Raw genomic sequence first — 27,397 nt, forward strand, 5'->3', positions numbered from 1 at the left:
TTCACGAAGTTCATTATTTTTGAATGCCAGCAATTGAAAAATATCGTTCATGTCTAATTAAAACAATAGGACAAAAATTGTTGAAATTATAAAAACTGAAAGAATTTCCCATCCTTTTATAAATACTACACAATGACAGGGAAACCACACGCAATTGAATTATCGGATGAACTGATTCATAGGTGGTACGTGCGTGAAGTCGACAAACAGACCCGCAGAAAATTCGAAAAGCAGGCAAACAGAAACGCAGAAAATTCCATATTTATTTTAAAAATGCATTTGTTCGTTATATTATTTTGAAAAGAGGGAAAGAGAGGATTGACAGAAAGATTGATGGATATATGCAGATAGATAGATAAAGAGAGATGCACAGATTAAAAAACTATGACACAATGTGAAGATACAGAAAAAAAGAAAGTGAAAGAGAGAGAGATATGCTTTATTTATAGTAACAGTGATTTCATCAACATGCACACTGTCATACCCTCTTACATCTACCGATTTTTTGATTAGTTCACCATTAATACCAAGTTGCGTAAAAAAAAAAAAAAAGAAAGAAAGGAGAGATGACAAAAAGAAAAGGGACAAAGTAAGAAAAAAGTGAAAATACAACGACAAAAAAGGAAAAAGTAAGAGAAAGACAGTGAGAAAGAGCACGAAATAAACATAAATCGAGAGGGGGTGAGTGTAAAATAGTGCGTGAGAGTAGAGAGAGAGAGAGGGAGAGGGAGAGGGAGGGAGGGAGAGAGAGAGGGGGGGAAAGAGAGGGAGAGAGAGAGAGGGAGAGGGAAGGAGGGAGAGAGAGAGAGTGAGAGAGAGAGATGTTTTATTTATAGCAACAGTGATTGCATCAACTTACACACTATCATACACTCTTAAATCTACCGATTTTTTTTTTATTAATCCACCATTAATACAAAGTTATGTAAAAAAGAAAAGTGAGAGAGGACAAAAAGAAATGGGACAAAGTAAGTGAAAATACAACGACAAAAAAGGAAAAAGTAAGAGAAAGACAGTGAGAAAGAGCACGAAAGAAACATAAACGAGAGGGAGTGAGAGTAAAATAGTGCGTGAGAGTAGAGAGAGAGAGATGTTTTATTTATAGTAACAGTGATTGCATCAACGTACACACTGTTATACACTCTTAAATCGACCGATTTTTGGATTAATTCACCATTAATACAAAGTTATGTAAAAAAAAAAAAAAAGTGAGAGAGGACAAAAAGAAATGGGACAAAGTAAGTGAAAATACAACGACAAAAAATGAAAAAGTAAGAGAAAGACAGTTTAAAAGAGAACGAAAGAAACAGAAATAGAGAAGAAGTGAGAATGAAATAGTGAGAGAGAGAGAGAGAGGGAGAGAGAGAGAGAGGGAGAGAGAGAGAAATAGGAGGGAGTGAAATTGTGAGAGCGAGAGTAATATATGGAAGTGTAGGTAAATCCAGCAACTATATTTATGTATCTTTCTACGTTTATGTATAACACTTATGTATTTATCTACCTGCATGATGTATATTTTTTATCAATATGTTTATCTTTCTACCCGTCTATGTGCATAGGATCAACCTGCTAGCCTATAAGTACATGTATCTATCAACCTGTATATCTATATATATGTGCCTATATATCTTTCCCTCTACTTAATACAATACATGTAGGGTGTAGGTCAATTTATACATTTACGTGCATTGAGAGAGAGAGAAAGAAAAGAGAGAGTGAGTGAAAGAGACTTATGCGCCATGAGATTGAAGAGCGGAAGTGTTGTTTGTATAAATCATGAGAATCGAAAATGTACATTCAGTGAGAAAACGAAATAATATTTTCATCAAGTCATTAAAATTAAGTTAACATAAGTTGATAGACATTTCAGGAAGTTGCAAACTCGTGCACGAAGGGAAAGTGAATTGTTACAGCGCGGACAAACAACTGATCGATCCCGGATTAGATGAAGACTGGTGTGAACTCTTGATAAGCAAATGTCTTTAAAACTAAGGAGAAAAAAAAGTTTTTGGTTTTTTTTTCAATTTTAATAACGGTGCCGATGCTTTGTTCAGGGTGTAATTTTTGGATTTAAGCGCATTCTTTCTTAAGTCACTGACACCGGGACATCAGATTCGCTTTTATCAGAAATCACGTCTCGTCCGCCGTTTCCGTTTCTGATATTTGTTTAAAAAGAAAAATAAAAGATAAGAGAATCTCCGGTTTACGTTTTTGAATTTTGCTCAACATTTACGTATTCAATAAAAAACCGGCCCATTTAATTTTTAGATTGGTTCTAATTAAACAGATCTAGCTGAATCGTAAAATTGGAAACGGGTTCAAGTTCAATTTTATTTAATTGCCTATAGTGGTCGAAGAGTTTCTCTAAAATCAAGTCATGAAGTAAAGCGTTTTAAAATTTAATATGATAGGCACTTCAACAAACATATATCCAATGCTTTTAACAACTATGAAAGATTTAATGATGTTGATTATTGATGTCTTGATTACAAGCTCATTGAATTTATTTAGTAATTCTGAATGGGAAAAATTGTAATTATTTACGCATCATCTTCGAGTTGATAAGTACTGTTGATGGTTATTATGATAAATCATCTTAAACCGGCAAAGATTTATTATAGTTACATTTGTTATTCACAAATAAACCGGATTAAAGCAAATTAAAACTGTTCTAGTAAGGTGAAAGAGCAATGTTTAGATGTTTGGAGAAGAAACAGCAATAAAGCCTTGATTTACGAAAGGCACAATAACTTTCAAGGGTTCATTTCATGGAGCATGTACTTTATCTCCAGTACAACAAAACATTTGCCAATAATTACTGCTTCTGTCAGTAATTAATTGTTGCAGGTTTAAAAAAAAAAGTGTGAAATCTTATGTCCTTTGGTTATATTGGAGCTGATAATCAAACAAATTGATTTGTACTTGACAATTCAAAACCTTACTGGAGTGGTTAAACATGCATATATATAGTGTATTTTTGCATGTGAAATATCTTTCTTTCTTTTTTTTTTTAATAATTGAACTGGTTGAAGTTTTCGAAAGATCGAAATTCGATGACAACTCAGACTGACGAAACAATGTCATTTGAGTACGCTTTTCAGAAAAACCATGACCATGAGAAATTAGGCAGATACTGTCATATGTGATAAAGACATCGTGCGTTTTTAGGGTCCGGCTAATCTCGCTTGCTTCCGAACAACTGCAATTGCTTTAACATCAATATTGTCATGTACAACATGAGACGTTGTATCGATATCACTTTAACAAATAAAAACACCATATAAATGGCATGCAGTTTATTTTCACGATAGGGGTTAGATTTGTATAAATGTGACTGAAGAAACTTTTGTGAAAACAAACCCAGAAAAATATAGAAAATTTTGACATCATCCACCGGTAGTTTTGTAATAGAAAATATATAAAAAAGTACCTGTCTCTGGATAGGGTGTAGGTTTGCGATCTAACTCCCGCTGTGAACTTCATTGCCTCACAGGACACTGACTAGAACGACACAGCACTAGAGGAAGGTCGGCACCTCACTGGCACCAGGACGGGTTCCCCTCAGAAAACAAACCCCCACTTCGCGACTGCCACCACCCCGCACCAAAAGGGTGCCAGGATTGGTGCCGGGGGGACGCACGGTACTCTTCTTTCAATCCGCGTACACGTACGCGCTTGAATATAATAGATCACAGTGCTTAACATCGTTCTGTGGGGTTTCATCATTGGCCAACCCTCGAAAACCAGACTGACTAGATTCATTTTGAACGATTAATAGTATACACAAATACTTAAACAATAACTAAAGTATGTCAAGGTTTTTGGTTACTTCCTCCAACAGAGGCCATTTACCAGTTTTTGACATAACAGAACATTTAACATTAATACATAGAAATTTGTTTCCTGAATCAGAATTAAATTTCATTTAAATTAGTTAAACTAACTTAATTATCCAATATAGCGATACAGCGAGAGATAAACATGTAAAGAAAGATAGATAGAGTTTGAAAGAGAGAAAGAAAGGGACAGAGAGTGAGAGAAAGGGAAAGAGAAAGAAAAGAGAGAGAGAGAGAGAGAGAGAGAGAGAGAGAGAGAGAGAGAGAGTCAGACAGTGGGAGAGTGAGAATCTGAAAAAGTGCCGAGAGAAAGTATGAAAAGGAGAAAGAAAAAATAGAAAGAAAGAGAAAGTGAAGCGGTGCGAAAGATAGGGTCGAAGAGAATGAAAGAATGATTTTTATTTCTAACCGCTGAAATCGATTTAATTAAGAGAGAGTGAGAAAGAGGGTGAGAGAGAATGAACGAGAGTAAGTGAGTGAGTGAGAGTGAGAGAGAATGAACGAGAGTAAGTGAGTGAGTGAGAGTGAGAGAGAAAGAGAGAGTGAAGCGGTGCGAAAGATAGGGTCGAAGAGAGAGATAGTATGGAACAATGTCATGAAGAAACGAAGGTATAAAAAAGAAGATATAGAGGTTGAAAGACAGAGCATAAACTAAGAAAATATAGAAAGATAGATAGGTAGATAGATAGTGTCTGTGTGAGAGCAAGAGAGAAAAAAGAGAGAGAGAGAGAGAGAGAGAGAGAGAGAGAGAGAGAGAGAGAGAATGAATGGATTGGATCAAGAGTTTGTGAACGCTGCCTCCACGTATCTAGTAAATAATGGTAAATTTGATCCCTAATTAAGTTTGGAAGGCCATACACATGTCGAAAGTTGTCTAACATCTCGTTTCATTTATTATTCCTTTGTAAGGCCCAAATTGAAAGAATCCGTGGTGTCCGTATTGTCAGTCAATCGCTTCACTTTTGGTTTGTAGTATAGATTTTATCTATATTCGTCTTCATCCTTCTAAAATAACTGGAGTCAATTATACAGTTTTCATCGTCATTATATTCGTCAAGAAGCCGTTTAAGGGCGATGTGATTGCAGTAGATTCAGCTTAGAGCCCCATTCTGGGCATCCGTTGCTTTACAGGGCGAGGGGACCAATGCCAATAACGCTAATCATCTTCCCAAGAGATATAGGAAAATTGATGGGCATTCCAAGTCCAATTAGCCACTTTTGTACATCGGCATTGAGTGGGACATTTTCGAGAAAGATCATGGAGAATAATGCAAAAATGAATTCCTGCATTTCACTCAGTTTTATATATTTTATTTAATATTATTATTTTCTATATATATTTTATTGGCAAAAGAATTAGTATACAGTTGAATTAATATACAATATGTACTTTTTATATTATAACCATAATTGAAGTGCTATTTATCCTATGCCTTAAACATTTTTAATGTAAGGTAAAATTTGTAAATGATTTATCATTGTGCAATCGTAAAATTATTTATTAAACAGTAAATTATTTTAAATTTTAATATACAAATGATGATGACGATGTGCATTAGAGATGGAAAACGTTATCAGAAACAAGGGAGAATATGCCGGGGCAGTGAAAACATCTAAATCTGCTGACGAAAGTTCATTTATTTAAAATTTTTATACTGGTTTTTTTCACTTCGTTGGACGGGAAAATTGAAAGGGTAATCGTTTCATTGAATAACGAGTGGGTAAATAAACTCTGATTCGAGTACAAACCGCAAAGGGGTGGAAAAAACTGTTGTAACACTCAAAAGGGGTTGAACAAATTATTCCAAAGTTCATTTAATCCTACGATTGACCTCGTTTTGTATTTTAATTAAACGATAGGATCAAAACTAATCACAACTGCCCAGTAAAAAAATAACCACTCTACCCTTTCAGCATTCACGAAATGCTTGTTCTATTTCAACTGAATCACAGATTCCATTCTCTCGAAGGTCGCTGCTATTTTTGAGATGTGGAGTTAATGCCGCATTAAAAATCTTACTCGGTTGTAGATCGGGAGATTATTTCTACAAGAATTATTTGATTTGTCGAAAATGAGAGAAAGACATCAGAACATGTATTTTTCCTTCCCGAAAAGAGCCTTACATCAAAGGTCGTGATTTTAGACCATAGGGTCAGTCGATTATCCCTCTGCGCCTTTTCATTTTTGATAAAAGTATGAAAATACGTTTTCCAATTTTTTCATTTAGGGTGAAGCAAATGCAAAATCACCAATTTTCATTACAACAAATATTAACCAAACATTATTATTTGGAGATCGTGAGATGCGGTCCGGTGTGACGTAGGTTTTAGAGAAACATATTCTTTATCGTGGCAACGTTCCGATCTTTATTGAGATCATCTTCAGGGCTCAAAGTGTTTTTTTCCGTGTAGATGTGTCATTCTTCTGTGTCGTATTGAGAGTCCCAGCAGAGCAGGACTGGCACTCCCCACATGACACAGAAGAATGATACTTCTACACGGAAAACAAACATTTTGAGCCCTGAAGATGATCTCAATAAAGATCGAAACGTTGGCACAAAAAACAAAATGTTTCTCTAAAAGCTACGTCACATCAGACCGCATCTCACAATCTCCAAATAATCATTAACTAAGTTATTAAACACTACACATTAAAAAAACATTTATGACATGTTGATTTAAACGTAAGGTTGATTTTTCTGAATATCTTTTCACTTTTTTCATATAATGAACTTATTACAAAAGTGATTTTTAATTGCAAGTATGATGACTACACCCGTAGCCATGTGCAGAATTTTTCCCGCTTCTCTTACAAAACGAACACAGTCCCAATAGACTTTTCTGTAAGTGACTTTGACAAGTAAGCCCCAAGAAGCTGGTTACTTGATATTAATGTTTTAGCAATATAAGACCGCCTGATAACTTTATAGTTGAAACCAATTTTCATCTTACTGCGAAAAAAGTTCATTAAAGGATCATCACAGAAAATAACGATACAACTAACAAACCTAGGACGCGCTAATACTAGAATAATAATACGAGTGCTGATTGGACACTGCAGACTACGGAGACATATGCAGTTTCGGAGTAGCAGCAACAAATGCAGATATTAGGGGTATTCACGATGTTTGTAAGATGTTATCTCGTTTTAACCCGAATAGAGACATGTCCAGTAAGATCGTGAACGCCCCCTTCTTTTCTTAGCATGTTAAACGTTAATTTTTCCGCGTGGCGACTGCTAGAACCAAAACTAAAGGTATAACAGTCCTTGAAGGCTTGTTGTTTGTATGGTTTTCTTTTGTGTTATATTGTAAGATGCCAGAAGTTAATAATAAAGGAAAATTAACCAACTCTTTCATTCAAAATACTATCTATGCACTCGAAAATTACTAACGAGGACACGCTTCAATTTATGCCGACATAGCTAACTTGTAACCTAACGTCTAACTGCCTACAACTGTATAGGTTAGGGGATGTATCTATTATGAATGAGAGTATAAGGACAGGTCAGAAATTAACAAAAGAAATGTGTTCGTCTGATTTAATTTATGCGTATTTAAGAAAAAAATACGTGTAAACAAAAACAGCTGTTAAATTCATGGCTGCCATGTTGGTTACCTACGCCCTAACGGATAGCAATGTGACTACATTTTCAACGTAACATCTAACATTGGCCCTACCCTCTTAGATCGAGCTATGTTAACTAGACAATTCTTACAAGTCTACATCATCATTTTTCTCGATATAATAGGACCTAACAGACTTAACACAAAGATCGTTAATACCCCTATTGCTTGGAAGGTTGAGAAGTTGGAGAAGCTGAGAGCTGAACATGGCCTTTGTCGAAGCGAAGGCACACGCTGAAATTCTTATCCTAAAAGAGGAAAAGCCAAGGTTTAAAGGATACATATGAGAACCCTTAACAAAACTATGGGATCTGATAAAAAGCGTTTAACTTTAGGAAGAGCTTTAGATATGAATGGAGATGGCTCAATAAACTAATATTGGTTGTGGTAAGATCGTAAAGCTGACTAATTTTAACCTTAACCTTCTGCCAATATTTTTGTCACTATCGATAGATTTTGCTACATCCCTGTACTGGGGCCATTTTTTGGAAATGGTCAGACGACCAGTCATACTTTGTCTGGATTTCTGATGTCCGATTTACGGCCAAATAGAATATTTTAAATTATTACTGTAAGCTCGACGAAGAGTCTGTTTTCTTTCCAATTGGCTTTATCTCTGATTTTAAATATAATTTTTTTACACTTTTGTTTTGGAAAGAGATGAATTGTATAAAATAATTACTATGCGTTTTTGTGTTAATATTCCACCCTTACACGGTTTTTAAAATTTGCCAGGGGCAATTAAAAAAAATGATGGTTTTCACATAATTGTTCGTCCTCTAGGGCAAATCGTTTTTGATAACTGGTCCAGAAGAAGAAGTTAAGCCCGTTGTGAAACGAGAGGCAAGCAGCCGACCCGGTCAGGCTGGTCGCCTCCACTCCTGTTCCAATTCAATATCAAAGGGCTACAACCTCAAACAATCATTTTTCTTTCGACAACGGCCTCCCAGGGCCAAGGGATTTCGGCCGGTTCGGTTTTTCGTCGATAAATCACCTCTCTTATCCGATGTAATTTAGTGCAAAAGCTCGTTCGGCCCCTGAAGCATAAAGGACGAATTATAACCGTCCCGCGATTTCATTGTGTAATTAGTTATGCTCATTTTATTAAAACAATAATGGTGTTGGTTTTTATGACCGGGGGAAGGCGGATTTGACGCGATTTAATTAAAGATCGAGAGTTAGCGAAAGGTCAGTCTTGATTGGAAATTAAATCGGCCGGTTTTTCGCTCAAACAAGGCATGACTTTTTTTTTCGAAAAACGTTATTTATATGTTTTATGTACACAATATATGTAAATGCCGAAATCTCGTTCTCAAGACAATTACTAATAGGACACTTAAGCCTTATCGTCCATAATTATTCTGCGAGAGGCCCATCCTTAAAGTATATTCTGCAAAACAACATCAACAGCACTGGGAAGAACAAGAACAAGTTTATCCTGAATTCTACCCATTTTTAAGTAAGAAATCACTGAAAAACTGTTTGATTAGAAAATAAAGAGCTTTTTAAAATCATAAAATAACCAATTTCAGTCTTAATGTACAATTTTGTTGAGGTTAATACTGGACAAAAAAAGACAAATAAAAACAACAAAGAACAATGACGAAAAATCAAACTACACATCCAACCTCACAGAAAATCATCTCGAACCATCAACAATATAGACGAACATGAAACAGGAACGAAAAATGAACATAGTTACTCCAAAAACTAAGAAATATACAATATAATACATTTAGCACTAAAATTACTCTTAAACATATAAATTATCAAAAGTTCACATACAACGTTTATACCATTCACAACCCTGTATGAATTAAAATGAAAAAGGCAAAAAAACAAAGAATGGACATACCACTTATTCACCAAAGCGAATATCCAGCGTCCGATAATGGATGAAAGGCGAAAAAATAGACAACTAATTGTTAATTATTTTCATTTGTTGAACGAGCTCTACCCACAAATTTCAGGCAACTTCGAAAATTTGTAGGTCCCCCGATCTTATTGAAAAAAGTGGACAAATTTGCCTGAGCTTCACAATATTTTAAGTTATTACGCAATTTTAATTTCGAGTGTTTTTTCTTTTAAAAAATCTAATTTTTATAAGATTCACATCTAAGAGAATTTAATGGTTAAATATCTTTTTTTACAGGAATATCATGGGAAGACGGCACATTTATTAAACTGCAATATTCGGTAACTCATAAACACGAATTAACAAAACTTAACGTAAGTCGTTTACACCATCAAAATATTATACCAATTAATAAGAAAAAGGTCGAATGATCACTAATAAAACAATAAAAAACAGATTTAATCCACCAAAGGCACCGATAAACAAATATAACACGCACCTCAGCCGGTGTTGTAATTTTTGTACCTATTATTATAATTATAATTTTTATATGATCATTTTAATTGTTTTTTATTTGATGCTAAGTTTATGACTATTAGTTTTGACATTAGTATGGTAAATGATGTGAATTAATATTAGATTCAATAGTATGTAGTGTTGATTAATTCAGCTTTTCAGCCATTACTGGATTAATCAGAAATGCCAACACCAACTACTCAGGTTCAACCAAATTTAATTTGTCCATTCCACCTATACACTGTTCACAACTTTGCTAAATAAATAAGCAATCAAGAAAAAGTTATTACCAAAGAAATAATACTCATAATGTAAGCTTTCAAAGACAATCTTCGTTGTTTCGTAGTAAAAATTACAATCTTGTTTAACTTGGTTCATTCCACAGATAATAAGGAAAATAGTTTCAACAAAACAATTATTCAGACTGACTTGTAGGAGTACCCACTAGCATGGTTGTCCCAACTGGTATTTTATGTTTATTTAAAATAGGTATTATTTGATTTATTTTTTCGCGGTGTCTTAAAAAAATTGGAGCGTCTTGAGCCTTGCCGATCACCGGATGGGTTAGATATCACCCATATATTTATAAAAAAGGGGATAAAATTAAATGTGAAGCATCTGAATCTGATAATGAAAATTCTGAAAATTAAAAGTGTCAGTAGTCGTTGATCGAATGATACTTTGTTGTTGTCTTAGTGATTGTTAGGTCTAAGAAATTTACACTTTTTAGTGTAAATTGTACAGTTTAGTGTAAGTCAAGGTCAGTGCGTGGTTTATGTTGTTGATGTTAGTATGAGTAATGCATCTCTGTTTAAATCTTCATAGTCCATCTTTCTGTGTGTCTATTTGTACGTTAAGTTAAAGAAACACAGAGACCCACAAAGGGTCGCGAATTGCCTAAGCCACCAACATAGCGAGGATAGAAAGACCATGATGAGCGGTAAGGATCAAATTACAAATAACAAAAATATTTTTTTATATCAAAGAACCGTTGTTTCTCAAATATATTACTATACGAATAGATTTAATCCTTTGCTAAATGTAGAAATATTATCAGCATAGTAATATCCAGAACATCGTAACTTTAAAAAAACACATGCGATTCAAAACACGTGGAATGCTGCCTCTCAATTCCACTGTTCTGCAGTGCTTCAGAGTAGTTGACACGATATCTTCGGCTCTAGAAAACAAACAGTACTGCTCAGCCGTATTTCTGGACGTTACGGAAGCATTTGACTGAGTATGGCACCCCGGCCTCCTCTATAAGTTAAAATGTATCCTCTCTCATTCCTACTACCTTATCGTGAAATCCTTCCTCCCAGATCGATGGTTTAAAGTAAGAACTGGCACCGATTTTTCACCTATCACACTAATCAAAGCTGGCGTTCCACAAGGAAGTATCCTAGGCCCAATCCTCTACACCATCTACACTGCTGGCCTACCCACACATCCAAACACACAAATCACAACCTACGCGGACGACACCGCAATCTTATCAACACACTCCAATCCTATCCTAGCAACAGAAGAACTCCAATAACACCTAAACCTTATTACCAACTGGTGCCATCTGTGGCGGATCAGGTTAAACGAACAAAAAGCCAACAAGTTACATTTACGCTCAAACGACAAACCTCTCCACCAGTCCACATTTACAACAAAATAATACCACCATCGAACCAAGTCCGCTACCTTGGGCTTTACTTAGATTTGAAATACGTGTTTAATATTTTTTAGCCTAGTTTCAAATGTTTATCGTTTTTGGAGAAAAATTTTACAGGTAGGTCAGGCCCAGTTCAAGTTCAAAATTTCAAATTTGACCGTATTCGCCCCGACACACCATTTAAAGGGTTTTTTACGATGAAAACAATGGTGGATTTTAAATGGGCCAAAAAATGACAAAAAGTTTGAAAAAAAATAGACATTTCGTTTGCTATTTATTAATCACTTCCATGTTCGAACTGCCTGCCTTGCATAAAGGTGCAAAGACTTGTTCTTTTTAACCACTCTTCACCGGTGCTTAAGTGGTTAGTAAACATCAATTGCCTTTATTGTTTAAATTCTGTCATTGTTTGTCAAACTCGCATTATGAGCGAAAATTATAATTGCTAGTTGTAAATAAATTTTACAATAGTACCTATTCGTTACATTCAGTATTCCATTCAAAATGAACCGAAGAGCATATTTTTCCGAAAAACAGCGATGTGCGATTGCTTTATTGGTAGTGGTGATATTGCATGTTGCAGTCGAGGTGTACTCCAAGAAATTTCCTGATTACCCCAGAGTAAACCAGAAACATTTATGTGTTGCGTCTAATATGGGAAATACGGATCAGTTGCTGTTCCATCACCAAGAAACAGGCAGAATATTTAATGTTTGAGGTGAATTTTTAATGTTCGCGAAAATCCGAGGTCCTCTCTCCGAAATGTTGCAATGGTTTTAGGTTTTTCAAAAAATAACATTAGGGATGTAATCCAGACTTACAATTTCAAGCCATATCGCTCTCATCTAGTCCAGCTTCTTTAGGGTTCTGATTATGACAGGCGACTAACGTTCCATGCACAAATGTCGAATTGGGGTTCTGAAGAAAACATTTCTTCCGTACATCCTATGGGCTGATGAACCAAAGTTCACCTCAAATGGCATAATAAACCGTTGTAATTTTTGAACGTTGGCAGAGGAAATTCCGACAATTTTGTACTTTTGTCATCAACAGTTGGTTCACAGTATCAGCGTTTGGTGCGGACCTTTCGGAAATAAATTAATTGGGCCTTATTTCTACGAAAATAATTTAAAAGGTGTTCAGTTCCTCCCATATTTTGAGGGAGGTTTGACCACACTATTAGATGATGTTCCTCGGCAACAACGACAAGGAACGATTCTCCAGCTTGATGAATGTCCCGCACACAATTTTTTGAAGGAACGGTCACTTACGGGATAGGTGGGTAGGAGGACCTTATGGCCTACTATCTCACCCGATTTGACTCCATTTGATTATTTTTTGTAGGGCATTTAAAAAAACATTGTCTACGCCAATCATAACCCATCAACCTCACTTGAACTGCGACGAAGGATTGGAAATGCTTTTCAATCCATCTTCCCTGACTCTATCGCTCTGACCACCGATGAAAAGTGGATAAAAAGAGGAAATCTTTCTTACGAACTGCAAGGTAGGGAGATCGAACATGAAATGTGGTTAGTAAATAGTAAACCCAATGACTGTTTATTTTTTCAGACTTTTTGCCATAACTATGTAATTTTTTTACCAATTAAGAATCCGATTCACTATTGTTTTCAGCGATTATTCGGAGATCGTGAGATGTGGTCTGGTGTGACGGAGGTATTAGAAAAAAATTTTCTTTATCGTGCCAACGTTTCGATCTTTATTGAGATCATCATGGCCTGGGATTTATAAACATTGTTTTAAAAAAATTAAACAATGTTTATAAATCTAAATAAAAGATAATCTAATTAAAATATTTTTCAACACCACACATTGTTTTCAGCGTAAAAAATCCTTTAAAATGAAGTCTCACGATCTTTAGGGTCGTATTGGAAATTTTGAAGTTGAAACGGGCTTGAGGTACCCTATATAATTTTTCTCCAAAAGAAGGTAAAAATTTGAGACTAAACTAAAAAAATATTAAAAACGTGTGGTGGTTAGTGACCGTTACTCGATGATTATTCGGAGATCGAGAGATGCGGTCTGGTGTGACGTAGGCCCTGAAGATGATCTCAATAAAGATCGAAACACTGCCACGATAAAGAAAACGTTCTTCTAAAACCTACGTCACACCAGACCGCATCTCACGATCTCCGAATAATATTTTTTTTAAAAATTATTTTGATAACGTCATTGGTTCAAGAAGAATTCAGCCTGGCCATCTAAAAAGGATACCCTTTATAACAATCATCTAGAATATAATAGAACTTACGAGTCACTTTATACTATTATGTGCGCAATATAATTCATAATACAATTGAAAAAAGTTGGGTTTGTATCTTTTGATTATCAAAACAGTTTATTATTAGATAGAATTTTAGGGAAAAAATGCACGGGGAATGACCGTCTGATGGCGAGATAGGAAGTCAGTGTTGATTGGTCAAATACTTGACGAAAATCAAACCTAAAGCCGTATTTTTAGTTTATAGTCAATGCTGAAATTAGCTATTTCTTTATCAAGACAAATTTCCTTGACAGTGGATGTGGCAGAGCCCGTTTAGAACAATTGCTTTCTTCTAAGCCTTCCTCAGTCCCGCTGTCCCATTCTTCACAGATTCATTCACATTTCTCCGCCTTTCCGGAAACTTTTTGTCAATTTGTACGACCATTGTTTCTTGATAAATCGCACTTACATCACGTAAATGGGCTCTTTTGTCGTGTGTGCTGGTTTTTTGCCAGACACAGCCCTTAAAAAATATACTGGAAATGTTTAAAATGTCTATTGCTGTTCAAGCATCTTGGATGTTCTGCTGTAAGCTACTATGGATTGAAAATGACTAACCCTTTGTTTTATATGAACCTTTCAGCCTTCAATTTTTCTTTTGAATCCCAAATAATATTCAAATGAATATCTTAAGTGTGTGCTATTTTCGTATCATTTATACGTTTGTAAAACTGCAAATCAATGATGATGGTAAAGACTGATAAAACTAGTGAGAATACGGGGGCCAGGATGATCGAAATCGGTCAATCCAGATGTATAAGTAAATTCCAGTTAATTTTATAGAAATCATATCTACAAATAGGTTTGGTTGTTACGCAAATTTCACATTTCATGATTTATTTTCAGCGTTACAGCCAATTTGGGTTAATCAACATAGACTATCGTTGTGAAAGGTTTTATACGTCAGTAAATATAGAGCATAAATAACAATTTGGCTTGTTACGATGAAATAACAGTAACATTAAAAAAATGCTTTGTAGACCTGTATGTTTTACGTTACAGTTGTTAATCTAAAATAGAAATAGTCTCTTAAGAGAAATATCTCCGTTGACGGGATTACAAATCGGTCCCCTTTGTAGAAACGTTGGCGATGACAACAGGTGACCGATAGTAGGCCTGTCGGTACCAAATCAACGGGCTTTGAAAAATTACCGAATTGTCGAGCCGTGATTGTGAAATAGTCAATCGGCAGATTAGTCGAAAATGTTGTAAGTGCTAAACAGATTGCTTCACCCTCCCTCCCGAGATCTCGATTTGTTTGGAAATAGGACAACGTGCTGGAAGAGAAGTCACCTCGGACACGATCTACAATCTAATGCAATCTCCAGTGAGAACCATGAGCGGCCGGCGCTAGATGGATTTTCTCACAAGGAGAGTCTTTCGACCATCGCCGTGCATCCTAATTTGTCCACTTGACGAGAAATCCTTATTACAACGCATACCTCCACACACCATTCCCCTTTTACAGCAAGGCCGATCGAAAAATCGGAAATCATTTCGAACCACCGGCTGGATTTCGAAATGGGCCGGCAATAGTATTTAAATACGGAGGCCTCTCTTTTTGCATTATGGAAATTACTTTCATAAAACCTTTAAGAGATGACAAATATGTTATCAAATCCTAAAATAAGTCAAGGCTTTTGAGCAATGTTGCTATTCACGTCCTTGTTTGGACATTGCAGAATTTCTGGGTACGCTAGGTTTTCCTCTATCTTCCTTTCTTGTGGATGGCAGCTTGAAAGCACAGACCTTTCTACACTCTATAAAAAACGTGCAAAGTTAACAGTCGTGTAAATGTTACCAAACAAAGCTAAGAAAAAAGTAAATAATGTTTTAGAGAAAGAATTGTATATGGCCTTAACACGGGCGCGGCCCCCTTGGATTGCATTTGATTGAGAATATCGTGTTTCATTTCCTAATAAATATGTAGCATTTTTATGCGTTTAATTAACACAGTATGACAATCTGTAATAATAAACCTTTTAATCCTGTATATTTCATGATAAACATGCATTAATAAAACAGCAAATGTTTTCTGACCAAAAAAGTCACACTTTATGCTTTTTATAAACCAAAACTTTAAAACCTTCAACTAACTCCAAATATCGAGTTGTCTAAGGATCTTTGTTTTTAATAAGCTTCAAGGCTCATGGTGGTGCTATTGACAAAAATATTTAACATGAAAACTTATTCTCTGTAGGTGGGGGAAGAATCGAAAGACTTAAATTATCGAAAATCATTGACTGTATATGACAGATTAGGCTACCGCTATAAATTGAAAATTTATACAATTGTAATGTCCATAATTTCGTCCTCATTCGATAGTTTTATATGTGTTACATTTCCGTATAAAACGTTATCGTTTTATATGTGTTTATAGTATATATTTTTATATTATTTTATAGACAACTATAATATTATGTTAAGATCGTTTTATATCGATAGTTAAGTTTATCCTCCTAAATCGACGGTGTCGATGTAGTACGACAGTAGTACGTTATCGTTTGTTTATAGTTAAGATTTTCGTTGAAAAGCAATAGTGTAGGCTATAACTGTATTGATATTTTAGGCTACTACCCTTAATTGAAAGTTTAGGCTTTGATAATAAGGCTATCGTTTTATATTGAAAATAAAACTATCATTTTATATTAATAGGTAATCCTTCTAAATCGGTAATGTAGACTATAGTACATGACGATCCTTTTGATACTTATTTTGTACTATTTTGTGTCGATAAAAAAGGTTATCGCTTTATATTGATAGAGAAGGTTCTCCTTCTAAATCGATAGTGGAGGCTATAGTGCATATCGATTGTTTAAAGTACCGATCATGATTGAACGTTTAGGCTGGTGTTATGCCCGTTCTATGTTGACACTTCAAGTTATCCTTTTATATGTATAGCTTAGGTATCCTTCAAAATCGATAATTCAAGTAATCGATATGTAAGATACCGTACATATCGATAGTTTAGACTACCGCTTTAATTGAAAGTATACGCCATAGTTCTATATTGGTAGTTCAAGATATCAGTTTATATCGATAGTACATCCTTCTAAATCGACTACTGCTCTTAATTGAAAGAATGTCGTACTTTGTCGAAAGTACAGGATATCATTTTATATCACTCATTGACGCTACCTATATTTGTAGTTTGACAGTTCAGGCTCTTTTTTTTGCCCGATAGTTTAGAATCAATAGTTCAAAGCAGCTATCTTTGAATATTAATATTTAAGGAGAATATTTTAGGTTTGCTTAGTCTATCATTCCAGATCGATCGTTTTTCAGTACATTGATACGTATTATCGATAATTGTGTTAGTTGTCGGGTTCGGGCTTTTGATATAGAAGTTTAAAAAAAAAGCCTTGTGTAAGAATAATTCCATTGTTAATTTGTATTATAGAATGAGAGGTCAGGGCTTGGTTAAATTAAATTCCCAAATATCAATAACCCTCGGTCTATGTTGGCAGATTTTAGGAATTTTTGATATTTCTATTTTTTATTTAAATTAATTATGTAATAAGGAAAACACGGATGCTTGTTTGATGGAGTTCGAGTTTGATAATTCATCATACAGTTTTAATTAAACGCCAAGATATTCATTAAGGATATATAAGTTTTCAAAACTAGGTTGTAAACGTCTTAGTGTTTTTATTGAAGGAAATCTTTAGAAAATGTGTTATTTTATTTTTGTTGGAAAAAATGAAAACCACGACCAAAATTGTCGATTGTTCAGTCGATTCGGATCCATCATTTTATTGAAATATCGAATAATTTTCTGAGGTTGTTTTAATTAACGTGTTGAAATCACCAAAAAGCTTTTAATGAGAATTTAATGGCAATCTTCACATAGGTAACTATCGATTATATGGATATTCTTCAATTTTCATATATCCAACAAAAAAACGTTTGAATTGAAATAACTACTAGTGAAATCAAGATGAATTATCCATAAGTAAATTGTAACTAATAATATGTTTGTTTGCCATTTTATTTAAAATTAAATTAAGTAACATTTCATGCTTAATGAACCACCGTTGTACCGTCGCTGGGTTAATTACCGCCAAAGCCCTACGCCTCCATTAAATTGCAGCGTTGTGTTTCGAAACGTTTAGGTGGGCAGATTAGTCAAAGCATTAAATAATAATTAAATTTATATCGTCGGAAAGCAATCGAATGGATAATTAATATTATGTTCGAACGGTGGCAATTTCGATTTAAGCTGGAAATATGATAAAAGTCTATATTCGTCTTAGGACATTCTTACAATAAAAAAAATTGAAACTTTTGTATAACCCATAACTTAAAATAAAGGAAAATATAAAAATATATTCCTTTATCTTTTTTCCATTTTCAGATTTCACTGGAAGCCATAAAATGTGAGCAAATCGACCAGTTAGTTCTCACCTACATCTAAAACAGTAATAATAAATCAAAACTTTACGAAGGGTTGATGTTTTGAGCTATTTAAAGCCATTAAGCAATTAAAAGATAAGCTTTCAAAAGTCAGACGTTTCGTTTCAGATGTCTTGCTCCAAAGAGTGAAACGCGGAGGCTGGACAGTTCTGAACGAATGATTTAGGTAATTGATAACAAAACTAATTTCACGTCTGTTATTGATTTCCGTAGTATATAAAGTGAAAACGCTCTACATCTTCGCCCAGGCATATAAATCTTGAGCGTTAAATTAAAAAACCTAATTATATCAGTAATAAATCTTTGCGTAATGCGCTCAAAAAAACCAATCGTTCCCATTGCGGCCGTTTTTTGATTTAGTGCCATTGAAAGTCTTTGTGAATGCAACTCTGCTGTACTTAAGGTCGGGTGCCGTCAATTTTTATTTGAAAGTTCGGTTTGTAATATTTTTGGTTTTTATTATTTTTCAGTTAGTACATGATTAAATGACTTTCTCTCTTTATTTTTAAATAAAAAACCGATTTCTTCCTCGCCAACCCATTTCTACAACAGAAAAGTCTAAAAAGTCCTAACATCATAGTTTAAAAGGGAGCTGGCGAACAAAATATGCTTCGGTGTTTCAGAAACGAAATATTAGCATAAGAACAACTTTTAACTTATACATTTGCCTTTCATTTCAGGCAAAATTTGCAAAATTTCAGACATGTTTAATGATTTATCAAGTGCATGCATATTACCATCATCCAGACGATAACAGTAATCCTTTGCAAGCGTTTTACAGCCTTTCAGTCTTCAAATTTATTGTAAAAGCAAAGTAGTTTTAAATTAAATGTTTAAATAAATTTTAATTGGACAACAAAGATGATCTAAGACTTTGCCGGAGAGATATAGTAGGTGAGCTGCGTCACCGAGGAAATATGAGTGGTTGCCGCCTTTTACTTCTTACCATTATCTGATCCATTTAATTATTTTATCGCCCATGTCAATATAATTAATTTTTAATTAACTATCAAAATATAAATTAATTAACCCGTGATATAACGGCCCACATTATTTCTGTAGCCACAGGCAGTCGAAAATGCACACTTTTAAAATTCCGGTTTTACACCTCAGCTTTCATTTTATTACAGTAGTGGTTATTTTCATTTCTATATTTTGCGTGACATTGCACAGATCGCAAAAACTTGCCTAGTAATCGGTTGTAAAAAATATAATACAGAAATGGGATTGATTTAGAAGTGTTGTTTATTCCTGTGATTTTTCCCTGTGCAATTCTCGTTCCGTCCAGACTGTATTTCACTTTTTGACGGAGTGCTCAATTTTAGGTGAGATTCGGTTCTTACACCTTGGTTGTTTTACTCTCCCAAGAGGTGAGCTGTTGGGGTTCTTGAGAGGGTCAAATTTTCGGTGCTTGATTCGGTATGCTAAACATGCTTGGAGCTACAGATACGAATTGATTCAAGAATTTAATTTTTAAGTTTTATTCTTTCATTGTTATTAAGCCATCAAAATGTTGGGTGTACACTTCGTTTTTAATACTAGTTCGCTTGTTTATTTATATTTGTTTTGTATTTTGCATTTTTTAGGTATACTTTGTATTTTATTTTTTGTATATTTTTTCATTTTTCTCTTTTTCGTTTCTTCTCACTCTCTTCTCTAAACTGCATGTATATTTGTAAACCAATGACCTCTGGCAGACGGACTGGACAAACCATGTCCATAATGCTTTTGTTCTTTAATATAACGAAAAGTTTTAATTTTGTTTTAACAAACCAAGACTGACAAAGGGACGTCCTAGCTTCCACAACACACCACTATCAAGCACTTATATCAATATACCTCAAAACTTCGGGGTTTTTTTCCCGGAGCGGAAATTCTTGCTTGTTACAAGTTTTATAGTCCTATTATTAGGAACCCAAACGAATACCACATGTTTGTTAATTGTTCTGATTTCGTAGAGATATTTGTGAATTTCTAAGATGTAAGGGTCAACAGAAAAATTATTTTTGATTGCTTCGAGACCACTTTTCGAATCAGAGCAAATAATGGCATTACTAATTCCTTGCGATTCTGATTGCATGAAGTTCGGCTGTGTATACGCTAGCCTCATTCGAAAGAGACCAGCTGAGGTTATACTCATCAGCAAATATCCCACACCCTACACCAATTTCATTTTTAGACCCATCAGTATAAAAAACTTTATAATTGGGATAGTTACTTAAAACTCACAAGGATTCTGCCTCGATCATCAGAGAAGGTGTTTCTCTTTTGTTCAATAAGGCCAGATCTTCGATAATTGAGGCAGTAGGTAATGACAACGGTGGAGATTATTATTATTATTATTAATTTTAAGGGCGTTTTAACGGCTAAGGTCATTTCACGCCCTAACATTCCAAACCTTCTATCTTAGTTTAGCTATATCCCTTCTGAGTGCTATAAAGCTCTGACTCCAAACATTCACTCGTAAACTAATTTATTCTATTGCCATCGAAAGATTTATATTATTATTATTATTATTCCTATGATTATTCAAGTTAATTCTAGGTGGGTTACTGTCATTTTCAGGCAAGTTGATTTACTAAAGAAGTGAACGTTCAATACCAGTTGAAAAATTTGGATAAACAGACTTGACTGAATTTATTTCTAAAATAAAAAGATATACAAAAAAGCACAAACCAATTATGCACTCGTGGCTTAGGCTGACACTTATCCCCCTTTCCCTAATGAAGATGTAACCCTGCCCCATAGCCCGGAGATTGCAATTAGCAAAGTGGACATAAAACAAGAGAGGAAAAGAATCAGTTGGGATGATGGGCAAACTTGCTGGATGACAAGATCGTAAAGCTAAAATATATCAAACGCAGGGTGAATAGGTGATTAGATTTTGAGGAAATTTTAACAAAAATCGCAACTTCACAGCCTCTGTTTGAACACTTAAACGGCCTGTAAAATTGTGGATATGCGGAAAATTTTAGAGATGGATGCTTAGGGAGAAGTACAAACTTTTCCGAGAAGGAAATGCATACATAAATTAAAACACATTGACAAATTTTAATTAAACGTCTAGTCTGCTAATTTGGCTGTAGGAAGTCTTTTCTAAACTCGTTACACTCATTGTTTGATAGTTACCTATCATCATGGTCAGCCTATCCTCACTGACTTTTGTGGGTTTAGACGTCATTTCGCCATCTTCAGTGTTTGGGTGATTTCTGTAGAATCTTTACAGTTACATGAAGGATTTGAGCAAATATTATTTTTGGTTGAGATAAAAAAGTCAGTGTCACGAGCGGGATTTGAACCCACGACCAATCCAATTGTCAAATGTGTTTTGACACTTGAACCAATACCTTACATAAAGATTAACTAACTGAAAGCTGTTATTTGGTCAATCGGACCACGAAAGCTAATTTAATAAGTAAAATGAAGTATATCTTCACTAAAGCTCTCCGTGGCCATTTCATTTGTCGCCGAGAATCAAATAGATTACACGACATTTGAAAAGTGGCAAAAAGGAGGGAAAATTCAAAAGGTGCGGTTGAGATGGGAAGTTAGTGTCCGAGTGGATCGAAGTCACGATAGCTCAAGTGGTAGAGCAGCGGCATTTAGCCGAAGGTTGTGGGTTCGCATCCCGCTCGTGACACTGACTTTTTTAACTCAACCAAAACCTTAATTAAAGATTAATACATTATAATTAATCATTGGTTAATTTAGAATTGTACGGCCTCGTTCCTCTAATTTTTTTTTTCTTTTGAGAGGTTAACTATTAAAATCGTTCACAAGAACTTTAACTTTACAATCTAAGATTGCTGCATATTTCATACTGTTTTTTTAACTATTTGACCGGAAATATTGTGTGTTATGGAAAGGTAGAACCGATATCATATAAAATTGTCAGATGATTGTAATTCTTGTACGATCAACGTTGATGATTTTTATCGATCATTGCCCGCAATTTATGAATGGTGTTTATAAGTGCCAACATTATTTTTCGTTCGATTTTATTCTTAAATGAATGGCCACAGTAAATTAGATTTAAAAGGAATCTAACGATAGGATCTGACTGTTTTACTGCTTTTTCATATTTTTATTATATTTTCCTTATTAAAACAAGGTTTTTATTTTCACTGTTTTTTAAGTTTAGTTTATCTTTCAAACAAGAGTTGAGTTTTCGAATTCCCTGAGACCGCCTGTTGCCCAATAGTTTTTCGGCAAACGACATATGACAAAGAAATTGACACAGTTTCCAGTTTATAAAGACAGGAAGGCCCTGTGAAAAGGGCCCGGGCCGGAAGGAGACAGGTAGTTAAATGCAAAGCAGGTTTGGGATTATCTTTCCTTCATTGATGGGACCTATCATTACAATAATCTTTTCGAGCTTTTAAACCAGACCGGATTAGGAATTAAAATATGAAAAGAACGTCTGGGGTGGCTGCCAACAGGGGACCGACCCACAGTTTTGACAATCCGTAAACTCCCCCCGAAAATAGCCCAATCGCGCCAACCATCGTGTTGACAAGAACATTAAATTCCACTATAAAATAAATATCATGTCATTTTTCCAAATGTTATTTTTAAAAGAATATATCGTTTAATATTTAATAATGCAACTAGTGGCAAAGAATAAGTGAGGAAAATCATTTCCTCTGCCCACAGCCATTTATTCACAAATAGTATTAATTGAATTACTGTTTTCTTGCAAACACATTTGTCACGATATGGTAATTTGCATTTCGACCTTGCTATAGAATCAGACATGACTTACGACTTTAATAAAACGACTAAATCTCTTTACATGTGATGATTATAGTAATAAGGTTGCATAAACGTGTTAATGTGTGAACATTCCGATGGTAATAATGGCGTAATTTGAAAAATATAAATTATATAACATATATTTTACTTTATACTAAGACCACTTGTATTACAATATCTTATTTTTTATTATACAATTTAGAAAGATTAAATGTAAACTGATAATTAAAATTGGGACATGTCAACTTTTGAGAACTTCGCTTTACATGATGTATGACAGTTACTATAGTAACCAAATGCTTGAGGTCATGATGGGAAACCATCTAGCCAAATACAATATCAATGAAAATATCTCAAGGCAACGTTTTAGACCCTGGCTTTATGTGTTGTACGTCAATTATTCTAGCAATACACTATGCTTGCTGCCATGATGAGGAAGCTGCATGTCAAATATCATATCAAGCAGAACCGATAAAATTGAAAAATCCAGTTAGTATATCTTTATTCCCCTTCACTTTCCCAGCTGTACCTTAAGGTAACTCTATACCGGCGGACCCGCCATACTTGATTTTGAAAAAGGGGCCTAAATGGCTAGGGTTTTGGAAACAATTGTGGCAAAACTTTGTTTAATACTAATTTAAATTTAATTTAAATAATTGGACTTTAATGGCTGGGGTATCTTAAGGCTACTTTTTAAACCCCTTGCTTTAACTTCTGAACGTCAGGAATTCCAGCAATACAATTCCTTACGTAACGGTGAGAAAGATTCTTGTCAGTTACAATACAAAAAACGAGTGTGGGGGTATCTGAAGGCAAAGTTTTAAAATCCAGACTTTATTTGATAATCGACCGTTGCTTAAGAAATGTAATGCTTGAGGTCATGTAAAAAAAAACCATCTCGCCAAATCCAATATGACGAAGTATACATAAAACTGATAATTCATGTTGGGGTATCTCAAGGCAGCGTTTTAAAACCCTGGCTTTATCTGATGTACGTCATTGACAATTCGACCCTAGCGCTCCTATGCGTACATCGAATATAGATCCTTTGGCCACGTTGTCGTGAAAAAAATTATGGCCATTGAAAATAAACCAGCAATTTATCTGATATAACTTGATGCCATTTTACTCAAACGTAAATATACAAACTACTAATTGTAAATACAACTTAAATCATTTACCATAATACTATAATACAAACTCATTATTGAAAATTTTTAAAAACGACTTTGCTCAAGGCATCGCTTTAAGCCTCTTAATTTATACTGTTCCATGTTAGAGACTTAACGGCCCTATGCCTGAAGCGAAGATGGAAAAATATAAGATAACGAGGAAAATAAAAAAAATTGTCGTTAGACCCATAACTTTACCTTTGCGTATAAGTCATAAAAGTACTTTATCTCATAAAAATTACTGCAATATAATGTTAAACTCGAGTACCGTTTTATCAAACAGCGAACTTATCAGATAGGATTTATTGTTAAGTTTAACCCTCGTCGAAATTTGAGATGTATACATCAACTGATCTGCCATATATTTGATCAAATGAATAACACTGACTATTTTATACCTTGGTAGTTTCTTAATTCAATTGATCAAATCTCAAGAAGTCCTGAAATGGAAGATTTTCATGTGTAGAAATTTTTCTAAAGCTGTATTTTCTGTAAAACCGTTTTCAATGAACATATCATCACCAGAGCTACTACAAAACATAATACATTCAATTTTGCATTTAGCTGTGTTTCAAAGCGAAGATAAATCGAATCTCATCTATGTAATCCACTTTTCCGTCGTCCTTGTTTATTGTGTAAGATCCTGAATAAAGAGCTACAGATCAATCTTTGTAAATCATGCACCCTTCTTATAAGAAACGAATCTTTATGTTCATTTATGCTTCGCAACTCCAACTTGACATTCTAGGAGCACAAAATCGTAGATGGGCGACAGAAATGACGACATCATTGTTATATTTGATCGCAACCGATAATTTTAGAAAACCTAGCTATTTGATCACTGTTTCATAATCATAGATTGAATTCTGACCACGAATGCCCTGGACTTGAGATTACCCGTTTCAAGTAGCTCTCTTTTGTCCACCAATCACCGATGCAGTAACATTTAAGTATTGTTTCGAGTGTTACCACTCTTGTGATAAAATGCCAGTGATCGGCACTGTATCTAATGGGGACAAAGCAATCAACCCACGAAGAGCAAACATTAGTGAAACAGATAGTGATAAAAGAGCAAAACGAAACCTATTTGCGGAATCAATGTGGAAACTAAATGTTCAGAAGAGTGCTATCGCCAATCTCGCAAGTCCTAATTTATCAACCGGCCTCCTTTGGCTCGTGTTTCGCTTTCACGCCTTCCTTTTCAGACTAATTTATTCTTTTATGTGCACAAGCTAATCATATATAACGTATTTCTCAATTTCGACCTCCGCTCCGCCGCGTCCGCGTGGTTTTAATTATTCAAAGAGCATTGTCGCTTTAAATAACCGGATGTCGAAGACATTGTGTTTCATTTCAACTTCGGAGAATTGGTATTACATAGAAATAGTTTCCTAAACTCATATCAAACCTCACATTAAATAATACTGGGAATTATGTTAGAATTCATACGGTTTTCTAGATTTCAATAAAACGGAAACGTTTCTTTTTGTATATATATTCATAAGAACGATTTTAAAACTAACACTAGGTTGTTAAGAGAACATACAAACTTTAATTAGGCCTATTTGTACCAATATATATGTGACATTGATTTCTTTCTAGACGCTAATAACTATAATTTCAGTCCAACAAAAACCTATCCGTGTAAAAAGGGCCAAGTTCCAAATCTCCACCACATAATTAGCCTGTAAATGTAACGATATCTACACTGTGACCAGATCTGTTCTTTCTATAGTCCATAACCTGAGAGGACTCAGAAGCAAGTATAAAATTACAGACTCCCTCCCAAAAATGTCAGCCTATCAAAATAGTGAGTGATATCTACATTGTGACCTACTTCTATGAGCAACATTTTTGTTTTATTTTTATTGCTTAACACTTGGCCAGTTTCTGAATGGGGATTAAAACATCAGGACTATGTCGAGGTGGTTGAAGGGAAGGTAGAGAACTCAGAAGAAAAGACTCCTCATGGCTCATTCAGGAATACCACTAATTTGAGAGGCTGACTCTTTTGGAAAAAAAAGTCTTGAACTTTTCTGAGCTCCCTTAGGTTATGAACTAAAAAAGAACGGACTTGGCCAAAGTGTAGGAATCATTAAATTGATAGGCTAATTTTTTGGAGGGAGTCTGGGACTTTTAATTTTCTTCTGAATTCTCTCAGGTTAAGGACTAAACAAAAAGAATTATACATATTTATTATTGTTAAGTATTTAATTTTAAATTATTTATTTCTTATTTATAAATTATTTGTGCCGTAAATGAATCGAACAGAAATCAATATTCATTAAGTTCGTCATGTGATTTTTATCTATTAAGGATCTCTTTAATACTACAGAAACAACAAATAGCACATGAGTATGTTATGAGCTCAAACAAGGTACGGTTCAACGAAGTTAATATTTTTTTACTTCATTTATTTGTATCTTCAACTGGGCATGATACACAACCAGCAGATTGGATTTCGTTTATGTTTGTGGCATTATGGGCGTTATGTAGAAAGCTAACCATTGGCAGCGCTCTGGATAATTAAAATGATATTAATCATTTAAGAGGTCTCTTATCCATATTCTTTTCAGACGTTTACGTGGTAATTACGGGGAATGGAGTAATCGTATTTGTGCGTTAGTGTGATTTTGTAATTTACTATGAAAACGTCTGTAATACGTTTTGATGGATGAAAAAACTGTTGGCATTTGAAGATCTCTATGAAGTGTGTTATTGTTTACGTAAAAAAGGGCAGAAACAATTAGTCTTAAAATTTTGGATTGAAAACTTTGTAATCTTCGAATATTGGAATATTTGGCGGATCCATAAACTTGGCACCCGTACATCCAAATAGGTTTGAGTAGGTATGTGTACGTCGAAAGTTTTGATTTTTCTGATTGTCGGTAATAAAGCATTTTAAATCGATTTTCGAGTGTCTGTTTTTTTTAATCGTGTGTGTGGATTCCAAGTTAGTCTCAAATTTCTAAATTCTTAATTCACTATTTTCGTGGTCTGCTTGACCAATTAATATATCACAATTAATTAAGGTTTTTGGTTGAGATGAAAAAAAGTTAATGGCACGAGAGGGATTCGAACCCACGACCTTCGGCTAGATACGCCGCTGCTCTACCACCTAAGCTAACGTGACCTCGATCCACTCGGACAACCCCACCTTATGAGTTTTCCCTCCTTTTGCCATTTTTCAAATGTCGTGTAATCGGATTGGATTCTCGACGACAACTGAAATGGCGCCGGAGAGCTTTAGTGAAGTGTACTTCATTTTTAAATCATTAAT

General features: G+C 34.6%; 1 protein-coding gene across 3 annotated transcripts in view; it reads right to left on the minus strand.

The window, feature by feature from the left end:
- Positions 1 to 27,397, minus strand: part of LOC106662279 (rap1 GTPase-activating protein 1) — a 378,158-nt gene that overhangs the window by 225,551 nt on the left and 125,210 nt on the right. The window contains exon 1 of one of the 3 annotated variants that reach the window (XM_014386256.2): positions 3,431 to 3,524. The exons of the other annotated variants lie outside the window; for them this stretch is intronic. Within the exon in view, the coding sequence (XP_014241742.1) occupies positions 3,431 to 3,483 (53 nt within the window). The 5' untranslated portion in view covers positions 3,484 to 3,524. Of the gene's footprint in view, positions 1 to 3,430; positions 3,525 to 27,397 lie in introns of those variants that run through there. 3 annotated transcript variants of the gene reach the window in all.

This window comes from Cimex lectularius, unplaced genomic scaffold (genome assembly GCF_000648675.2).
Source record: "Cimex lectularius strain Harlan isolate CLEC.00 unplaced genomic scaffold, Clec_2.1 scaffold122, whole genome shotgun sequence".
NCBI classification, from domain to species: domain Eukaryota; kingdom Metazoa; phylum Arthropoda; class Insecta; order Hemiptera; family Cimicidae; genus Cimex; species Cimex lectularius.